Source organism: Salvelinus sp. IW2-2015, linkage group LG2, assembly GCF_002910315.2.
Source record: "Salvelinus sp. IW2-2015 linkage group LG2, ASM291031v2, whole genome shotgun sequence".
NCBI classification, from domain to species: Eukaryota; Metazoa; Chordata; class Actinopteri; order Salmoniformes; family Salmonidae; genus Salvelinus; species Salvelinus sp. IW2-2015.
Window position 1 is genome coordinate 34118850 of NC_036839.1, and position 19505 is coordinate 34138354.

General features: G+C 43.7%; 2 protein-coding genes across 3 annotated transcripts; both read right to left on the reverse strand.

Annotated features, from left to right (window-relative positions):
* Positions 1 to 6033: 6033 nt before the first annotated feature.
* LOC111978822 (E3 ubiquitin-protein ligase TRIM45) lies at positions 6034 to 10952 on the reverse strand. 2 transcript variants are annotated; one of them, XM_024009078.1, is made up of 6 exons: positions 10101 to 10950; positions 9138 to 9889; positions 7637 to 7766; positions 7289 to 7403; positions 7049 to 7175; positions 6034 to 6585 (listed from the first exon to the last, which is right to left on the reverse strand). In XM_024009078.1, the coding sequence occupies exons 1-6, from the start codon at positions 10592 to 10594 to the stop codon at positions 6398 to 6400; spliced, it is 1806 nt and encodes a 601-aa protein (XP_023864846.1). In that variant the 5' UTR covers positions 10595 to 10950; the 3' UTR covers positions 6034 to 6397. The 2 variants fall into 2 exon arrangements, with proteins under 2 accessions (XP_023864846.1, XP_023864849.1); XM_024009081.1 differs by lacking the exon at positions 6034 to 6585 and adding an exon at positions 6592 to 6896 and having other exon boundaries at positions 10101 to 10952.
* Positions 10953 to 11115: 163 nt separating this feature from the next.
* Positions 11116 to 13774, reverse strand: LOC111978844 (V-set domain-containing T-cell activation inhibitor 1). Its single transcript, XM_024009083.2, has 5 exons — positions 13592 to 13774; positions 13345 to 13409; positions 12748 to 13125; positions 12399 to 12653; positions 11116 to 11631 (listed from the first exon to the last, which is right to left on the reverse strand). Exons 1-5 carry the CDS (start codon positions 13621 to 13623, stop codon positions 11504 to 11506), a joined length of 858 nt encoding a protein of 285 aa, XP_023864851.1. The 5' UTR covers positions 13624 to 13774; the 3' UTR covers positions 11116 to 11503.
* Positions 13775 to 19505: the final 5731 nt, after the last annotated feature.

Sequence of the window (19505 nt, forward strand, 5' to 3'; positions counted from 1 at the left end):
CACATATGGTGTCCAGGGCACAGCTGGGAGCTAAGGGGGGTCTATAACAGGCGGCAACAGTGAGAGACTTATTTCTGGAGAGATTCATTTTTTAAATTAGAAGCTCGAACTGTTTGGGCATAGACCTGGAAAGTATGACAGAACTTAGCAGGCTATCTCTGCAGTAGATTGCAACTCCTCCCCCTTTGGCAGTTCCATCTTGACAGAAAATGTTGTAGTTGGGAATGGAAATCTCAGAAATTTTGGTTGCCTTCCTAAGCCAGGATTCAGACACGGCAAGGACATCAGGGTTGGCGGAGTGTGCTCAAGCAGTGAGTAAAACAAATTTAGGGAGGAGGCTTCTGATGTTAACATGCATGAAACCAAGTCTTTTTTGTCTCAAGGCTTAACAATCCTTCTTTAACCTGTCTCCTCCCGTTCATCTACACTGATTGAAGTGGATTTAACAAGTGACATCAATAAGGGATTCAAGCTTTCACCTGGTCATGGAAAGAGCGGGTCTTCTTAATGTATTCTACACTCAGTGTATGGATCCAACAATAATTGCTTTAGTAGTCTCACTACACTAGGTAGAAGGGTTGCCTTTTACAATGTTAACAATGGTCGTGTTTCCCTGCTCCTACTTTGCTGACGTATGCCAGATCTTACAACGCCTGGATAGATATTTTACGTATCAGCTAACCACATCATATTGTATAGTAATTTGGTACCTGACGGCTCAGTCGATGATGTGGCATGCAACCATTGGTTGATGCATGCAAATTCTGAGCAGGGGAACACAAACAATGTTGGCCTAGGTCTGTGATTTCCGAGACTTCTTTGCAAGGTCTTAAATTAAGGTACGGGAGCATTTAGGCCTCGGAAGAATTATGGGAAAGTGGATGTTTTTTTTACATTTTAATTTTGTAGAAATACATTTTGTGTGGAAACAATTAGCCTAATCATTTGTCAGTTTACAGAGTGCAACTTTTGTCCCGACTACCAGACAAAATGTTTTTCCTGCTCACTGTTTCTCCCAAGTCTGAAACTATTCACACTGAGGCTAGTGACAGTATAAATTGTGATAATGGTTGTGTTGTCATTAGTGTTGTTATGTCTGCCTATTTTACAGTATGTCAATGAGGGGGCCGGAGTAAGCATTTCTTGACACATGAAGTCAATCCATCTTGAAATGCGGTCACGTCCTGCTGAGTCAGGGGAGCCCGAGTCCGTCAGTGGGTCCTTGAGCTGCCATTAGCTCGGGCCCAACTCTGCAGTCCACACCACAGGGCCACTCAGGTGATTTATGTGACACCCCTCACTGAGTGAATTAGTGGTGTGGTGCCATATGACAATTGGGTACTTTTTCCACAGAGTGTGCCATAATCAATGTAGAGTCCTTTTTGGGATCCTTTTTCGGATCATGTGAGTCACGAACGCTCGCTCAAAAACTGTACATTTAAAACACTGTGCGGGTGGCTCTCTGCCTAAAACACAAAAGGACTGACGCTTTTTTAAAGCTGCGCCAAGTTCCGGAGGGAGGGGGACCGTTTGCTTCACTGCATCTCTGGTTATCAATGTCAGAGGGCTATGGATCATTGGCCTGGAGAGGATTCATGGTGAACTTCAAGCCCAATAAAACAATGCAGCAAAGACAAAGTGCTCATTACAAACACTTCAAGAGAGAAAAAAAAGAGTGGAGAGGGAAAAAGAAACAAAGAGAGAACAAATGAGACAAAGAGATGGTTGGTGGTGAGGGAGATAAAGATTTAGAAAGATGAGGCCTTGGTGCAGCAAATGAAACGCCAACATCCAGCAGGTAAACATAATGAAACAGCATCTGTCTTTGGAGCGCCGTGTGAACGGGAGGGTGAATTACGACAGTTTAAACCCAGTCAACAGCATAGAGTACCATCATACCACCCTGGGGATCTGGGCCGGGACAAGGGTAAGAGGATGAGCTCCCACGCTGCGGCAGAAAATATGCTGTTGGTGACTCAGTCAGTCAGAACAGTGTGGGGGTAATTAAACTGTGTAGTATTCAGGAACTCTGTATACACACCTCTTTTAGCCCCAAGATTTCTGTACGTTAAGTCCTGTATGGCCAAGTTCACATTATTGCCTGGAGATAACCATTGGGCACTCCACTCTCCTGTGTGATGTAGGGTCCATTTAGAGCTATGTAACTACATTAGTGTGRTGGCTATGGCTCTGGCCCCTGTGTGAAATCAGGTTACACTGTGTTCAGAGTGACCCATAGTCGGAGTCTTTATGTGTCACAAACACACAGAAAATCATCTCTGACTCTGCTCACTGCACCATGGAGCAGTAGCTACAATGCAGTGGATTCCTCCTGCTCGGTTCATTCTATCTGGACTGCGTGCTGTATCTATCTAGTCCAAAGGGAATTGACTAATATATTACGCATTTCGGGCTAGAAAGTGGATCCTGCGATGCACATGAATAATTTAGGTTGAACTAATATAAATGAATTAAACTAAATTATTCAAAGTTCAGCATGGTCAGACTCTACAAGGCATTGGCATTCCATCACTGTACATTTATAATTACAAACTGCTCTGGGTTCATGTTCTTTTAAATTACCTCTATTTCAACCTCTGCAATGATGAAGAACATTGCGGCTCATCTCTTGGAGCCCTGAGATGAAGAGCCTATCAGAGTGGGATGTCAGACAGTGTCATAACACGGTTGTCGTGGTGATGTGACTTGGCGAGCTCTTGACAGGAGAGGGATAAAGATGAAGTCATCACCTCAGAAACGCACACACACACAGGAGTGATGAGAAAGACAGGAGTATGATGGTCAGCTCAGCTGAGCCAAGAGAAAGGGAGTGAGAGGGAGTCAGTGAATGAAACAGGTAGATTCCTTGTGAGAGAAGGAATACAAATACAGGGAGAAAGACAGAGAGGGAGGGGAGAGCAATAGGGGACTAAGAGTTATTTTCCATCACATTTTTCTGTTATGTTGTATTACAAGAGGTTCTTAAGCTTACAAGACACGTTACTTCAGTTCTCAATCATGGGGTTAAAGAGTTTAATGTGGCATGACATAAACCTCTTCTCTCCTGGGTCCACTTTGCAGTCCTAAAACTATGGTTTAATAGTCAACTGCAGTGGTGGAAAAGTACCCAATTGTCATACTTGAGTAAAAGTAAAGATACCTTTAATAGAAAATGACTCAAGTAAAAGTCCACTACTTGGTTTTTAAAATACTTAAGTATCAAAAGTCAATGTAATTGCTAATATATACTTAAGTATCAAAAGTAAAAGTATAAATCATTTCAAATTCCTTATATTAGGCAAACCAGACGGCACGATTTTCTTGTTTTTTTWAATTTAGGGATAGCCAGGGGCACACTCCAACACTCGGATCATTTTCCTGTCTTGCTAAGCATTCAAAATGTAACGAGAACTTTTGGTTGTCAAGGACAATGTATGGAGTAAAAATTACATTATTTTCTTTAGGAATATAGTGGAGTAAAAGTCAAAGTTGTCAAAAATATAAATTTTACATTTACATTTTAAGTCATTTAGCAGACGCTCTTATCCAGAGCGACTTACAAATTGGAAAGTTCATACATATTCATCCTGGTCCCCCCGTGGGGAATGAACCCACAACCCTGGCGTTGCAAGCGCCATGCTCTACCAACTGAGCTACACGGGACCGCTCCTATAAATAAATAGTAAAGTTAGGTACAGATACCCAAAAAAACTACTTACGTAGAACTTTAAAGTATTTTTACTTCAGTACTTGACACCACTGGTCCACTGTAATGTGGTTTCAACACTTGGTGTGTATGTGTTCTTATGTAAGAGGTGGGGGCAGTTGTTCAGAGAGATCAGGTAGTAGAGGTCTGTTTTTGATCCAACCCTTCATCATCATCATCTCTAATGATCTTTAACCCCTCCCTGACCCCACTAAACAACTGTACAGAGGAGGGTCAGCTCCCTCAGGGAGGGTGAGAGTGCATTTTGTTAAGTCTAACACCAGTAGTCAAACAGCGTTTCAACCAACATGCAGTGGTACAGCTTCCACGTAGACAACTGTACAACCAGCTAAACATTACATCTGGTGAGAACAGCCAGTGCACTATTACTCAATTCCAATATAGCGTAATTAAATAGGTATTGCACTTGATTAGGCACTGTCCCCACTAATAAGGATTCTCCAAGTAGCTCGTATTTAATGGAATATTTCCAATACTGAGATGGTATGATGGGCTGAAGTAGGAGTGAATAGCCCACTACTGCCATACAGTGGCGGAGAGAGGAACCGCAGTGACAACTAAATATCACCCTGTTGTGTATTCTAAACAATGACTAAATGTATTAGGAAGTATATACAGTTGAAGTCAGAAGTTTACATACACATAGGTTGGATTCATTAAAACTTGTTTTTCAACCACTCCACACATTTCTTGTCAACAAACTGTAGTTTTGGCAAGTTGGTTAGGACATCTACTTTGTGCATGACACAAGTCATTTTTCCAAAAATTGTTTACAGACAGATTATTTAACTTATAATTAATTCACTGTATCACAATTCCAATGGGTCAGAAGTTTACATACACTAAGTTGACTGTGCCTTTGAACAGCTTGGAAAATTCCTGAAAATTATGTCATGGCTTTAGGAGCTTCTGATAGGCTAATTGACATCATTTAAGTCAATTGGAGTTGTACCTGTGGATGTATTTCAAGGCCTACATTCAAACTCAGTGCCTCTTTGCTTGACATCATGGAAAAATCAAAAGAAATCAGCCAAGACCTCAGAAAAAGAATTGTAGACCTCCACAAGTCCGGTTCATCATTGGGAGCAATTCCAAACGCCTGAAGGTACGACGTTCATCTGTACAAACAATAGTAAGCAAGTGTAAACACCATGGGACCACGCAGCCGTCATACCGCTCAGGAAGGAGATGCGTTCTGTCTCCTAGAGATGAACGTACTTTGGTGCAAAAAGTGTGAATCAATCCCAGAACAGCAAGGACCTTGTGAAGATGCTGGAGTAAACAGGTACAAAAATATCAATATCCACAGTAAAACGAGTCCTATATCGACATAACCTGAAAGGCCGCTCAGCAAGGAAGAAGCCACTGCCCCAAAACTGCCATAAAAAAGCCAGACTACGGTTTGCAACTGCACATGGGGACAAAGATCGAACTTTTTGGAGAAATGTCCTCTGGTCTGATGAAACAAAAATAKAACTGTTTGGCCATAATGACTATCGTTATGTTTGGAGGAAAAATGGGGTCGCTTGCAAGCCGAAGAACACCATCCCAACCATGAAGCACGGGGGTGGCAGCATCTTGTTGTGGGGGTGCTTTGCAGCAGGAGGGACTGGTGCACTGCACAAAATAGATGGCATCATGAGGAAATAAAATTAGGTTGATATATTGAAGCAACATCTCAAGACATCAGTCAGGAAGTTAAAGCTTGGTCGCAAATGGGTCTTCCAAATGGACAATGACCCCAAGCATACTTCCAAAGTTGTGGCAAAATGGCTTAAGAACAACAAAGTCAAGGTATTGGAGTGGCCATCACAAAGCCCTGACCTCAATCCTATAGAAAATTTGTGGGCAGAACTGAAAAAATGTATGCGAGCAAGGAGGCCTACAAACCTGACTCAGTTACACCAGCTCTGTCAGGAGCACCCAACTTATTGTGGGAAGCTTGTGGAAGGCTACCCGAAACGTTTGACCCAAGTTAAACAATTTAAAGGCAGTGCTACCAAATACTAATTGAGTGTATGTAAACTTCTGACCCACTGGGAATGTGATGAAAGAAATTAAAGCTGAAATAAATTATTCTCCCTTCTATTATTCTGACATTTCACATTCTTAAAATAAAGTGTTGATCCTAACTGACCTAAGACAGGGAATTTTTACTAGGATTAAATGTCAGGAATTGTGAAAAACTGAGTTTAAATGTATTTGGCTAWGGTGTATGTAAACTTTCAAATTCCAACTTCAACTGTATGTTATGCTTTGTATTCAGGATAGAAACCTCATAACTGTTGTTAATATTGTACGACATATTAAGTTATTCCAGTGTTATTTATTTCACAATATAAATAATGGTCTTTCAAATACATGAAATGCACTAAGTCAGTCTTGTGATGTAACATGCACATGCAAAACAATAGAAACGACAGAATAGTTAGCTACAGTAGCGGATCACAACAAATATTGTTTTGTGTAGTGTGTATAAAATCTACAGCTTGAAAATAGAAATTCCTAAGTAATGCTGCGGCCTTTCAAGTTTACTGTTTCTTAATTAATTTCTTCTCACATTTATCCACACTGTCCCACTTCTTTCTCAGTATTTCGTTCATCATCTGAAAGTGTTGATTCGTAGACACATGATGTCTGGTGGGGGTAGAGGTGTCCTGGCCCTGTCCCTCAGAGCTCCACTGTCCTGAGGTGGCCCCGGGGCGAGCCTGTCCCCCCCACTGCTGTTATTGTTCCCCCCACTGCCGTTATGACACTCTGTGGCAGGCACTCTGAGGCCTCCACCGTACTTCCACAGCACGACCAGTGGGGCTTACCGGGGTGACCCTTATGGCCGTGACCACAGCCCTGGAACCCTCCTGCGCACACACAAAAAGCGAAAGTACTATTCATACTTTGTACCTGATATTTTCAGAGTAAGAGATGAAAAGCAAAGCTACCATGACCGTCTGTGTTTTATTCACTTTGGAAAATAGCAGGTGCACATCTGCAAACGCTTAGTAAATCTGGCTGGTGCATAATGTCATGGGGGACATAATGACAGACACAGAGCCGTAAAGAGTTACTGTTACCTGATGTGACATTTCCCATTCTGCACATACTTAGCGTACCGGTCCTTCAGTAGCCTTTAGTAGCCTTTACTCTGCTGCACATACTTGGCATACTGCCCCTAGAGGACATACCTAGCATTATCCCTGCACCAGTACTAGATGTGGCCTTGCCATTGAGTTCTGCAGATAAGTGTATATTTCCTATTCAGCGTGCCTATATATCCCATTTTAAACATACCTAGCCAAGTACCCTGTACTCTGCTGTACCTACCTGGCATGGTTCCCATGCAGCCACAACGGGCCTCTTTAGAACCCCCACTGGAGCAGAAGGAACAGCAGTGGAACGTTCCACGGTGCCACCGGACCTGTCTCCTCACATTCAGGACAAAGGGGGAACCCTGGAGGGTGAAGCGATTGCCAGGGTCATTAAGTAAGCCTGCTTACTAGTATTATTACTAAATCCTGATTGTCATGATTACCGTCATTATCATTATCAAATACTGTACAGTACCTTAACATGTAGGGCCTTGACACACACCCACACAGAGTAGGCCCCTGGCTCCATGGGGGTGTAGGAGACAGTATAGGAGCCATCACTGTTATCCACCACCGCCGCCTCCACTCTGCTGCAGAGGACACAAGTAATTAACAGCAGCAGATATATTTGATGATGTAGTTATAACGCATGGTACAACTTACAAAGCATGTATGACCCCTTTATAACAGCATCATCTCATAATGATCCGGACTCAATAACACATGATCATCAAGATTAGCTCAATTAGATCAGAAACCCGGCACACCCAGTAGTACAGAGAACTTGGTAGATGTGTGTGCTSCAGATCATCTGGTTCCTCACCAGTCTTTCTTCTCCTTGTGGACCATACTGACCAGGACAGCTTCCCCTCCACGACCCATCTGCTCCCCAGCAGAGTCTCTACACACCAGGGTGAACTCCCCTCTCTGGCCTTCCCTGCCACGCTGCAGACCTGGGGGCAGGGACAGGTTAAAGGTCAGTCTCTCTTTCACACACACACACAAACAGAGACACACACGTACGTATTTCTTCCCTCTCAGAGCTGACAAAGATTGTTTCCCCTGAAAGACCTGTTAGGATAGCACTTGAGTAGAAAGCTCTGTCGATACATAAGCACATAAAGCCACACTGATCTAGACACTGGTGGTGTGGCTTTGTGTGTGTATTCTGGTGACAGCCATGCACCCTGTCACACTGCACCAGCAGCTGTTGCTCTTAACACACAATTTACTGTTTGACATGTCCTACACTACAGTGGGCCAAACCCCTGACTTCAATCTTTTATCGCAGAGCCTGTGTGGTTTTAACATGGGCACACATTTGTAAATACTGTATGATTGATAAGAGTGGCTTAAGCCTGTATTTCCTGATGTGTTGATACTACAGCCTTGTGTAATCTACAGCTTTGTTTATAAACGCTAAACATGGGGACCAATCCTATAACATCTATATCCTTAAGCCCAGAAACTGGGGAAGTAAAGAAACAGTGACATGTGCTGCAGGTTCTCTTTTCCAACTCTTATCACAAACACTCTCCAAGGCCCTGTAGTAGGCACAGACAAAACACACACACCTGCTTTATGGATTGACATCTGTCCATACATTTAAATGAATATGACTAGTGGCAGTTGACTTTGACACAGAGAGAGTCTCTATTTGCTGAAGCCATGCATCTCCAGCTCAGCTCAGCAGGCAAACATTAGCCACAGCAGGGAATAGCACAGTGGGCATGCTGCTACAGAGCGGTGTGTGTGTGTGTGTGTGAGTGAGTGAGTGGTATATCTCAAATACCTGTGTTTTGACAAAGCAAATAACTGCCACTTGAAATGTTTCCATAAAGACCAGGAATGTCATCCACTACTTATCCTTTACATACTGTATAACTGCCTAAGGGCTTCTGTTTAGTGTGTGTGTGTTTGTGTGTGGTGTGTGTGTGGTGTTGTGTGTGTGTGTGTGTGTGTGTGTGTGTGTGTGTGTGTGTGTGTGTGTGTGTGTTGTGTGTGTGTTGTGTGTGTGTGTGTGTGTGTGTGTGTGTTGTGTGCGTGCGTGCGTGCGTGGCTATAGGTTATCTAATAAGTGGTGAAATTATAGGTACATACAGCAGCAATACTGTAATTACATAATAATAACAATTCCTTTGTGTGCATGCATGCGTGCGTATGTAGGTCTGTTGTAAAAGAGCATCTCCTAAATATAGTTAAAGAGGTTGCCTTCAGGGTTGTTAAAAGTGGGACAGGAGACCTGCCTCAGAATTAGGGGCTAGGGGAAATATGGCATAGGGGCTAAAGGTTGTTTCTGGACGGGACCTTGGTTGGGGTCTCACCTTCCCCTTCAATGGTGCACCTGCTGAGCTCCAGGGTCTTGGTGTGGATCACCCCCACCATCGGGTACCCCGCCACCTCGCCTGCACTCTCCCGTGGCAGGAAGCAAATACTGCTCCCGTCATCGGGGCAGACGGTTTCTGGGGGGGGGTTGTAGCCTGTCTCCATCAGGACAGCCAGCCTGCGGAGAGTCACGTCCTTAGCACTGAGGATTTCTGCGTCCGACCCGCACGTCAGCAGCCGCTCGGCAAACTCCACCCCCCCGCGGGTGTCCGACAGGGCCTGCTGCAGCTGCGCCCTCTGCAGATGGAGATGACTCCTGCGCTGCAGACCCAGCTCCTCTAAGCGCCGTAGCAGCAACAGGCAGTGCGACTCCACAGCGCTAGCATAGCCTCGTGCGAAGGAACGCACCTCGTCCACCGCCGCATCCACCCTGGTCTGCAAGGCCTCCTGGGATAGGTCCACCTTCCGCAGTGACTCCTCCAGCTGGTCCAGCCGTGGCCGCAGGCGCCCGGTAACCAAATCCCGGATACGGCCCCCATGGCGATCGATGACATCACGTGTGGGGAGGCAGCGGTGGTCGCGGTGGAAGGTGGCGGCACACTCCAGGCAGACAGGTAGGTCACAGGGCTCACAGAAGAGACGCAGCTCCTGGCCAGGGTGGAGGGAGCACAGGACGGGCCGAGAGAGACAACCCTGGGTCTTCAGGTCCTCCAGACACTGGACGGTGTGAGACGACGTCCTCTTCTGTCTCCTGGGGAGGAAAGAAGGTGGAGATTGTGAACTCATAGGTTCCACTTTATTACACTGTAATTGCATGTAGCCTACCTGCCTACAGCTATCATGTAATAAAAGGCAAGTAGCCAGCTCATAGCTTAAATGGAAGTCGGGAACCAACCATAATCCTAGACTAGTTAACTTGCAACAATGTTGAAACATTGAACATGAGTTTTTTTTGCACTCACCTGTGTGCTTGAATACAAAACTCACAGAGGTTGACACTGCACACCTCACAACGCTTCTCTGCGTCCCCGTCGTTGCACAGGTCGCATACCACAGAGTTCTTGCTCATCAGCGTCTCCAGAAACACTTCGTCCAGGGCCAAGTGGTCAGTGGTCAGCCCGTCCACTCCGGACAACGGGATGTCCACCTCGGAGTCACACTCCGGACAGAGAACCGTGACGGCAGAGGAGGGCGGCTCGCCTTCCAGAGGGACCGCTTTACCATTGTGTACTCCCGAAGACACCGAAAATGGTTCCAGTTGACGAACACAGTCTGCGCAGAAGGTGTGTAAACACTGCATAATTTTAGGCTCGCGATATAAACATTTACAAACGCGGCACACTGCCCTCGCATTGATCACGACGTCCCGGTTATCTCCGTTTTTAGAGCTCGAGTTTGTGGTCGCGGTTGGCGMGGAATCCACATCTTTTCCCAAAATTTGGTCACAATGTGACATTGTGTTTTATAGTATTGTCTCGTTTCTTTCAAAACAATTTGTTGCCGGATTTTGTTTAAGAATAAAAAATACCGGTGTCAGAAATCGACCTAGGCTACCAATTTGCAACTATATCAGTAGCCTAGGTTACAGTTAACGTTAGTAGGCAACAGAAAACCCCAGCATACATACCGTAACTACAAAATAACATTCAGTGTAGGACTATATAGGCCTATAACTATTGTTACACTGTTTCCTACACCCTCAACTTTTCTTCCGTAAAACTCCACACTAGGTACGTTCGCTTTTCCTTGAAACTTGAAACCCTCTTCTCCAGTCCAATGAAAAACAGCCTTTACACCCCCAGGCGTGGTTTGAAGTTGAACCCGATCTGAAGCAGAGAACTAAACGACGTCCCAGGCCCCTCAACTCAGCAGAGACAGAATATCCTTCCCGCAGGCCCCATCTACTGGTTTGAAAGACCATGCATGGCCCATGCAGCTATCACAGAATGAACTTCAACAAGCACCAAACTCAAACCATTTAAAATAATTTACATTTTATTGTAAAAAAAGAAACTATAGTCCTAAAGATTCACGTGTTACACTGATAGCCCAGTAGACTGATTGCCACAGTGAATCCCATAGAAACAAAAAGGAATTGTTATTATTATGTAATTACAGTATTGCTGCTGTATGTACCTATAATTTCACCACTTATTAGATAACCTATAGCCACGCACGCACGTGCACACATGCGCGCACACACACACACACACACTGTATTTCCACGTGTTATATCCAACATAAATTCCAKCAGACTCCAGGCAGCCCAAGGCTAGTGGATAATGCCAGACTAGTTCACTTTACCACAGTACTTTTAGTAACCTTGTCTGTAGGCTATGAGGAGCAGTTGGTGTCTATGTGTTTATCAGGTTAGCTGGTAGATCCAGAGAAAAACACTGGCCGTAGCTGCGAGAACGTGCCATTGAGGTAGTAGTATGGGTGGTGCAGCTGAAGTATTGAAGGAGAAGAAAGTCCTTGCTGATATCTCTGTATCTGTAATAAAAAAAGATGCTGACTGTACAGTATGCATACCTGTCTCTTATACACATCTAGATGTGTATAAGAGACAGCCCCAGAACAGCCTAAATTCATCAGGGCATGGACTCTCCAAGGTGTCGAAATCATAGGGATGCTGGCCCATGTTGACTGCTGATGCCTCCCACAGTTGTGTCAAATTGGCTGCATGTCCTTTGGGTGGTGGACAATTCTTGATACACACGGGAAACTGTTGACCGTGAAAAACCCTGCAGCAGCATTTCTTGACACAAACTGGTGTGCCTGGCACCTGCTACCATACCCCGTTCAAAGGCACTTAAAAGTTTTGTCCTGCCCATTCGCCCTCTGAATGGCACACATACACAATCCATGTCTTAAAGGCTTAAAAATCCTTCTTTAAAGTGACATCAATATGGGATGATAGCTTTCACCTGAATTCACCTGTTCAGTCTATGTCATGGAAAGAGCAGGTGTTTTTAATGTTTTGTATACTCAATTACTTATGTTAGTAAAGTCCTAGAGAGCTCCCAGTCATTGGTAGGGATAAACGCCACTTTAATTGCATCTTTATTTTTTTTTTAGTTGTCATGTTTGGCCGGGTTGTTGTGGTGAAATAGACTGAAGAGGGTGTAGGTGTCCTCTGAGTGAGTGACTTAACTTGTGTAAGTGTTTTTAAACTGGGTGAGAGTTGTCTAACATGCAGTTCTCATCCAGGTATTTTCTCAGTATAAAATTTTATTTTCTCTGAAAGGTGTTTACTGGACCTTTGACGGTTGCCTGGGAGACAGCCTTCACCAGAGGGTTTTGGATGATGCAGGTGTAGCTGCCATACAATTTGATTGGCTGAAGGGAGCTGATGAATCGAGTTATCCCGGCGGAGTTGTTGAAGAAGCTAGTTTCACTCTCGTTCAGGACGTTGTCATTGACGTCCAACCAGGTGACGTTTGGTTTGGGGAACCATCTCTCTGCCTCTGCCGTTAGGGTAGTGTTTACCCGCTTGAATTTGGGGGCTGAGAAAGCTGAAGTGAAGCATATTTTCAGAGTAAGCTACTTTGTGTGCAGTTCAATATTCAGTGTGAAATATTGAGAATGCCTAACAAGTTGTCTCCTTACCTGCAGCTCTGAGGTTAACACTGGCAGTTCCCGAGCAACTAGGAGTGCTCACACTGCAGTAGTACACCCCATTGTCTCCCACTTTTACGTCCCTCAGCAACAGGGAGGCATTGCCTCCACCTATGGCATCTGAGAACAGCAGGGTTCTATTTTTAAACTGGGGGTTTTGCTCCGTCAGCTGGACTGCTCCTTTATCGTACTTGTACACCACTTCACTTAGCCCCTCCTTCGTCCAGGTGATTGACACCTGACTGGTCGATTCCCTGCTGTTAGTGGAAGTCTTGAACTTGCAGCTCAAGATGACATCCTCCCCCAAGTTCCCGATGGGCCACTTGTCAATGCTATCCACAGTGCCCTTGGAACCTCCCAAACCCTGACCTAGAGGACAGCACACAGCAGAACACAACATACAGGAGGCTTCATTTCCATACTTAGAAATGTGTGCAGTTCGTAGGGACTATAGTTACACACACACACTGGCAAACGCACACAGGTACACATGCAATCTCACATATGCTCAAATACATGTTAACAGAGACATTACATGAATATTGACAATGATGGTGACACAAGTCAATATATATGCTCACTACATACCTGAAAATGACACAGACAAGATGAGAATGATGAGTCCAGCAGTTACGAAGATACTGACTATCAAGCTGCAAATGGAGATGGGGGTGAAAATATCAAGAACTTTCCAAGTCAATTGAACATCACAATATCCAATGATTAATTAATCTCACTATGCATTTGTTGGTGATAAAAAGCACAGCTGTTGCTGGGCCTCAAACAACAACAACCATATATATATATTTTTAAACACATTGAATAGAGGCCTCACCCCCAGAAGATTATCTGTCCAAATGAGGCCATGGCTCCTCAATGGTAGCTGGCTCTTTTTTAGCAGGATTATGATAGTTCCAGCTGCTCCCTTTACCAGTCCACATACAGTATCCATGTGATGTGTCGTCTACAGCAGCTACATACTGTATGAGATTGACTGTAGCTCCACATGTGAAGTCCACACCCACTGTATGTCATTCATGTAATATCAAACCCTGTACTCAGGAAAGCGAGGACTCTCCTTGAGTCAATATTGTCACTTAGGTGTGTGTGCACTGCTTACTGACTTTCCATTAACCGTTTTGACCAGAGGGAAGAAATAGGGATATAATCAGACTTACTTGGCATAAGCCCTTGGCTCCATAGGAGCGTAGACCATTGACTGATCCTCAACACGAGGGCGCCACTGGGGTACGTGCTCAGCCCCCTCCTGTACTCCATGTTCACCCAGGACTGAGTGGCCACGCACGTCTCCAACTCAATCACAAAGTTTGCTGACGACACAACAGCAGTAGGCCTGATTACCAACAACGACAAGACAGCCTACAGGGCAGAGGTGAGTGCCTTGGTGGAGTGGTGCCAGGAAAATAACCTCTCCCTCAATGTCAACAAATCGAAGGTGCTGATCGTAGACTGCAGGAGACAGCAGAGAGAGCAAGCCCCCATCCACATTGACGGGGCCGCAGTGGAGAGGGTCAAAAGCTTCCAAGTTCCGCAGCATGCACATTACTGAGGACCTGAAATGGTCCCTTCAAGTTTTAATGTCACGTGCACAAGTACAGTGAAATGCCTTTCTTGCAATCTCTAAACACAACAAAGCAGTAATTAATAACAACATAATACTAAAAATAACATACGGTAGAATAAAAACACACAAGCAAGAAAGTTCTATTACCATATTTACAATGTGCAGGGATACTGAAGTGATAGAGGGAGATATGTATAGGGGTAAGGTGACAAGGTATAAGGATCTATGATAAATATGATAAACTGAGTAACGGCAGCGTATATGATGATTGTATGTGAGTGGGTGTGCGTGTGTGTAGAATCAGTATACATTTATTTGCATATTATGTGTGTGTGAGCAAATTATGAAGTGAGTGTTTGTTTGTGTGTGTGTTGGAGTGCCAGTGTGTGTGAGTGTGTAGGGCCCTTTGAGTGTGCATAGAGACAGGTCAAAAATAAAAGGGTCAACTCAGATAGTCTGTGTAGACATTTGTTTAGCTATTTAGCAGTCTTATCGTTTGGGGAAAGAAGCTGTTGAGGAGCCTGTTGGTGACAGACTTGATGCCAGCACCTCTTCAACCTCAGGAGGCTGAAGAAATTTGGCTTTGCCCCTAAGACCCTCACAAAATTCTACAGATGCCCCATTGAGAGCATCCTGTCGGGCTGTATCATCACCTGGTACGGCAATTGCACCGTCTGCAATTGCAGGGCTCTCCAGAGGGTGGTGCGGTCACCCCAACACCTCATCGGGGGCACACTGCCTGCCCTCCACGACATCTATAAGGAGGAGGCAGTACAGGTGCATCAAAGCTGGGACAGAGAGACTGATAAACAGCTTATAGTGTATCTGCAGGCCATCAGACTGTTAAACAGTCACCACTAGCCGGCCTCCACCCAGTACCCTGCCCTGAACCTTAGACACTGTCACTAGCCGGCTATCACCCTCTACACTACCCTGTGCCTTAGAGATCGCTGACCTACAGTTGAACTATGAAGTTTACCAACACCTTAGCCAAATACATTTAAACTCAATTTTTCACAATTCCTGACATTTAATCCTAGTAAAAATCCCCTGTCTTAGGTCAGTTAGGATCACCACTATATTTTAAGAATGTGAAATGTCAAAATAATAGTAGAGAGAATATTTTATTTCAGCTTTTATTTATTTCATCACATTCCCAGTGGGTAGGAGGTTTACATACACTCAATTACTATTTTATAGCATTGCCTTTAAATTGTTTAACTTGGGTCAAATGTTTTGGGTAGCCTTCCACAAGCTTCCCACAATAAGTTGGGTGCTCCTGACAGAGCTGGTGTAACTGAGTCAGGTTTGTAGGCCTCCTTGCTCGCACACACTTTTTCAGTTCTGCCCACAAATTGTCTATAGAATTGAGGTCAGGGCTTTGTGATGGCCACTCCAATACCTTGACTTTGTTGTCCTTAAGCCATTTTGCCACAACTTTGGAAGTATGCTTGGGGTCATTGTCCATTTGGAAGACCCATTTGCGACCTAGCTTTAACTTCTTGACTGATGTCTTGAGATGTGGCTTCAATATATTCACATCATTTTATTTCCTCATGATGCCATCTATTTTGTGCAGTGCACCAGTCCTTCCTGCAGCAAAGCACCCCCACAACATGATGCTGCCACCCCCGTGCTTCACGGTTGGGATGATGTTCTTCGGCTTTTAAGCGTCCCCCTTTTTCCTCCAAACAGAACGATGGTCATTATGGCCAAACAGTTATATTTTTGTTTCATCAGACCAGAGGACATTTCTCCAAAAAGTACGATCTTTGTCCCCATGTGCAGTTGCAAACCGTAGTCTGGCTTTTTTATTCCGGTTTTGGAGCAATGGCTTCTTCCTTGCTGAGCAGCCTTTCAGGTCATTTCGATATAGGACTCGTGGTTATTGTGGTTATTGTGGTTATTGATACTTTTGTACCTGTTTCCTCCAGCATCTTCACATGGTCCTTTGCTGTTGTTCTGGGATTGATTTGTACTTTTCGCACCAAAGTACGTTCATCTCTAGGAGACAGAACGCGTCTACTTCCTGAGTGGTATGACGGCTGCGTGGTCCCATGGTGTTTATACTTGCGTAATATTGTTTGTACAGATGAACATGGTACCTTCAGGTGTTTGGAAATTGCTCCCAAGGATGAACCAGACTTGTGGAGGTCTACAATTCTTTTCTGAGGTCTTGGCTGATTTTTTTGATGTCAAGCAAAGAGGCACTGAGTTTGAAGGTAGGCCTTCAAATACATCCACAGGTACACCTCCAATTGACTCAAATGATGTCAATTAGTCTGTCAGAAGCTTTGAAAGCCATGACATCATTTTCTGGAATTTTCCAAGCTGTTTAATGGCACAGTCAATTTAGTGTATATAAACTTCTGACCCACTGGAATTGTGATACAGTGAATTATAAGTGAAATAATCTGTCTGTAAACAATTGTTGGAAACATTACTTGTGTCATGCACAAAGTAGATGTCCTAACCGACTTGCCAAAACTACAGTTAGTTAACAAGAAATTTGTGGAGTGGTTGAAGACGAGTTTTAATGACTCCAACCTAAGTGTATGTAAACTTCCGACTTCAACTGTATGTACAGTGGGGGGGRAAARKWWKKKRAWYCYTTWRRAWTYCTTGGATTTCTGCATAAATTGGTCATAACATTTTATCTGATCTTTATCTTAGTCACAAAAATAGACAAACACAGTCTGCTTAAACTAATAACACACAAACAATTATAATGTTTCATGTCTGTATTGAATACACCGTGTAAACATTCACAGTGCAGGTTGGAAAAAGTATGTGAACCCTTGGATTAAATAACAGGTTGACCCTCCTTTGGAAGCAATAACCTCCACCAAACGTTTTCTGTAGTTGCGGATCAGACCTGCACAACGGTCAAGAGGAATTTTGGACCATTTCTTCTTACAAAACTGTTTCAGTTCSACAATATTCTTGGGATGTCTGGTGTGAACCGCTCTCTTGAGGTCATGCCACAGCATCTCAATCGGGTTGAGGTCAGGACTGACTGGGCCACTCCAGAAGGCGTATTTTCTTCTGTTAAAGCCATTCTGTTGTTGAATTACTTCTGTCTTTTTGGTTGTTGTCCTGTTGCATCACCTAACTTCTGTTGAGCTTCAATTGGCAGACAGATGGCCTTACATTCTCCTGCAAAATGTCTTGATAAACTTTGGAATACATTTTTCCGTCGATCATAGCAAGCTGTCCAGGCCCTGAGGCAGCAAAACTGTGCCATTACACATACCTGGTTCCAATTCCTCACTGATTGTGTTTGTATAAATATGCCCTTTGTGTCCCCATTGGGCTGTCGATTATTGTTCCCATGTCCATTGGTCGTGTGAGTACCTATGCGTTGTCTCAGCCTGTGCTGCGTGTTTTGTGTATTACGGATCTCGTCCCGTGTCGTTCTACGAGGTTTACCCTCGCTCTTTTGTTTGGGTAYATCCCAGTGTTTTGTATAAATGTTTGTTTTGGGTGTATTAAAAACTCAGAATTTATTCCTGCGCCTCTCTCCAAATCCTTTACACAAGCGTGACAATGATCCATCCACCATAGTTTACAGTTGGGATGAGGTTTTGATGTTGGTGTGCTGTGCCTTTTTTTCTACATTGTTCCTTCCAAACAACTCAACTGGAGTTTCATCTGTCCACAGAATATTTTGCCAGTAGTGCTGTGGAACATCCAGGTGCTCTTTTGCGAACGTCAGACGTGCAGCAATGTTTTTTTTTGGACAGCATTGGCTTCTTCCATGGTGTCCTCCCATGAGCACCATTCTTGGTTAGTGTTTTATGTATTGTAGACTCGTCAACAGCGCATATTCCAGAGATTTCTGTAAGTCTTTAGCTGAAACATTAGTATTCTTCTTAACCTCATTAAGCATTCTGCGCTGTGCTCTTGCAGTCATCTTTGCAGGACAGCCACTACTAGGGCGAGGAGCAACAGTGCGTAGATTTCTTCATTTATAGACAATTTGTCTTTCCGTGGACTGACGTTGAGATACTTTTGTAACCCTTTCCAGCTTCATGAGGTCTCTTTTGTTCCAGGCATGGTTCACATCAGGCAATGCTTCTTGTGAGTAGCAAACTCACATCTTGTGAGTTTTTTTTATGGGGCAGGGCAGCTCTAACCAAAATCTCCAATCTCGTCTCATTGATTCGACTACAGGTTAGTTGAGTCCTGACTGAAGTTATTAGCCTAGGGGTTCACATAATTTTTTACAACCTACACTGAAGGTTTAAATTATGCTTTCAATATAGACAAGAAAAATACAATAATTTGTTTGTATTTAGTTTAAGCACACTGTGTCTATTGTGACTTAGATGAAGATCAGATCAAATTTTATGACCAATTTATGCAGAAATCCAGGTAATTCCAGAGGGTACATACTTTTTCTTGCCACTGTATATACTGTATTCTAGTCATGGCTCATCCTACATAACTACTGGTATACACACCTTTTCTATTCACATACTGTCCATACTGTTTTTACACACATTCACATTTAGATTCCGGACTCAGGTCTGGTAACTAATTTCCTGCAATTCCATTTTGATATGGAGTGTTGTGCTGTGTATTTATATAGTGTATTCTCGACATAGCTCATTCTAATATTTCTACTACTGTACATTGCATTTTAGTGACTGTTTATAAACACTGCATATKTATTCATATACTGAATTCTTGACATAGCTCACTCTAATATACCGTACCAGTCAAAAGTACACACCTACAGTACTCATTCCAGGGTTTTTCTTGATTTTTACTATTTTCTACATTGTAGAATAATAGTGAAGACATCAAAACTATGAAATAACACATATGGCATCATGTAAGCATAAGTGTTAAACAAATCAAAATATCCACCTTTTGTGTTGACAGCTTTGCACACTCTTGGCATTCTCTCAACCAGATTCACGAGAGTCATCTGGAATGCATTTCAATTAACAGGTGCACCTTGTTAAGTTAATTTGTGGAATTTCTTTCCTTAATGCATTTGAGCCAATCAGTTGTGTTGTGACAGGGTAGGGGTGTTATAGAGAAAATAGCCCTATTTGGTGAAAGACCAAGTCCATATTATGGCAAGAACAGCTCAAATAAGCAAAGAGAAACAACAGTCCATTACAGACACGAAGGTCAGTCAATCTGGAAAATGTCA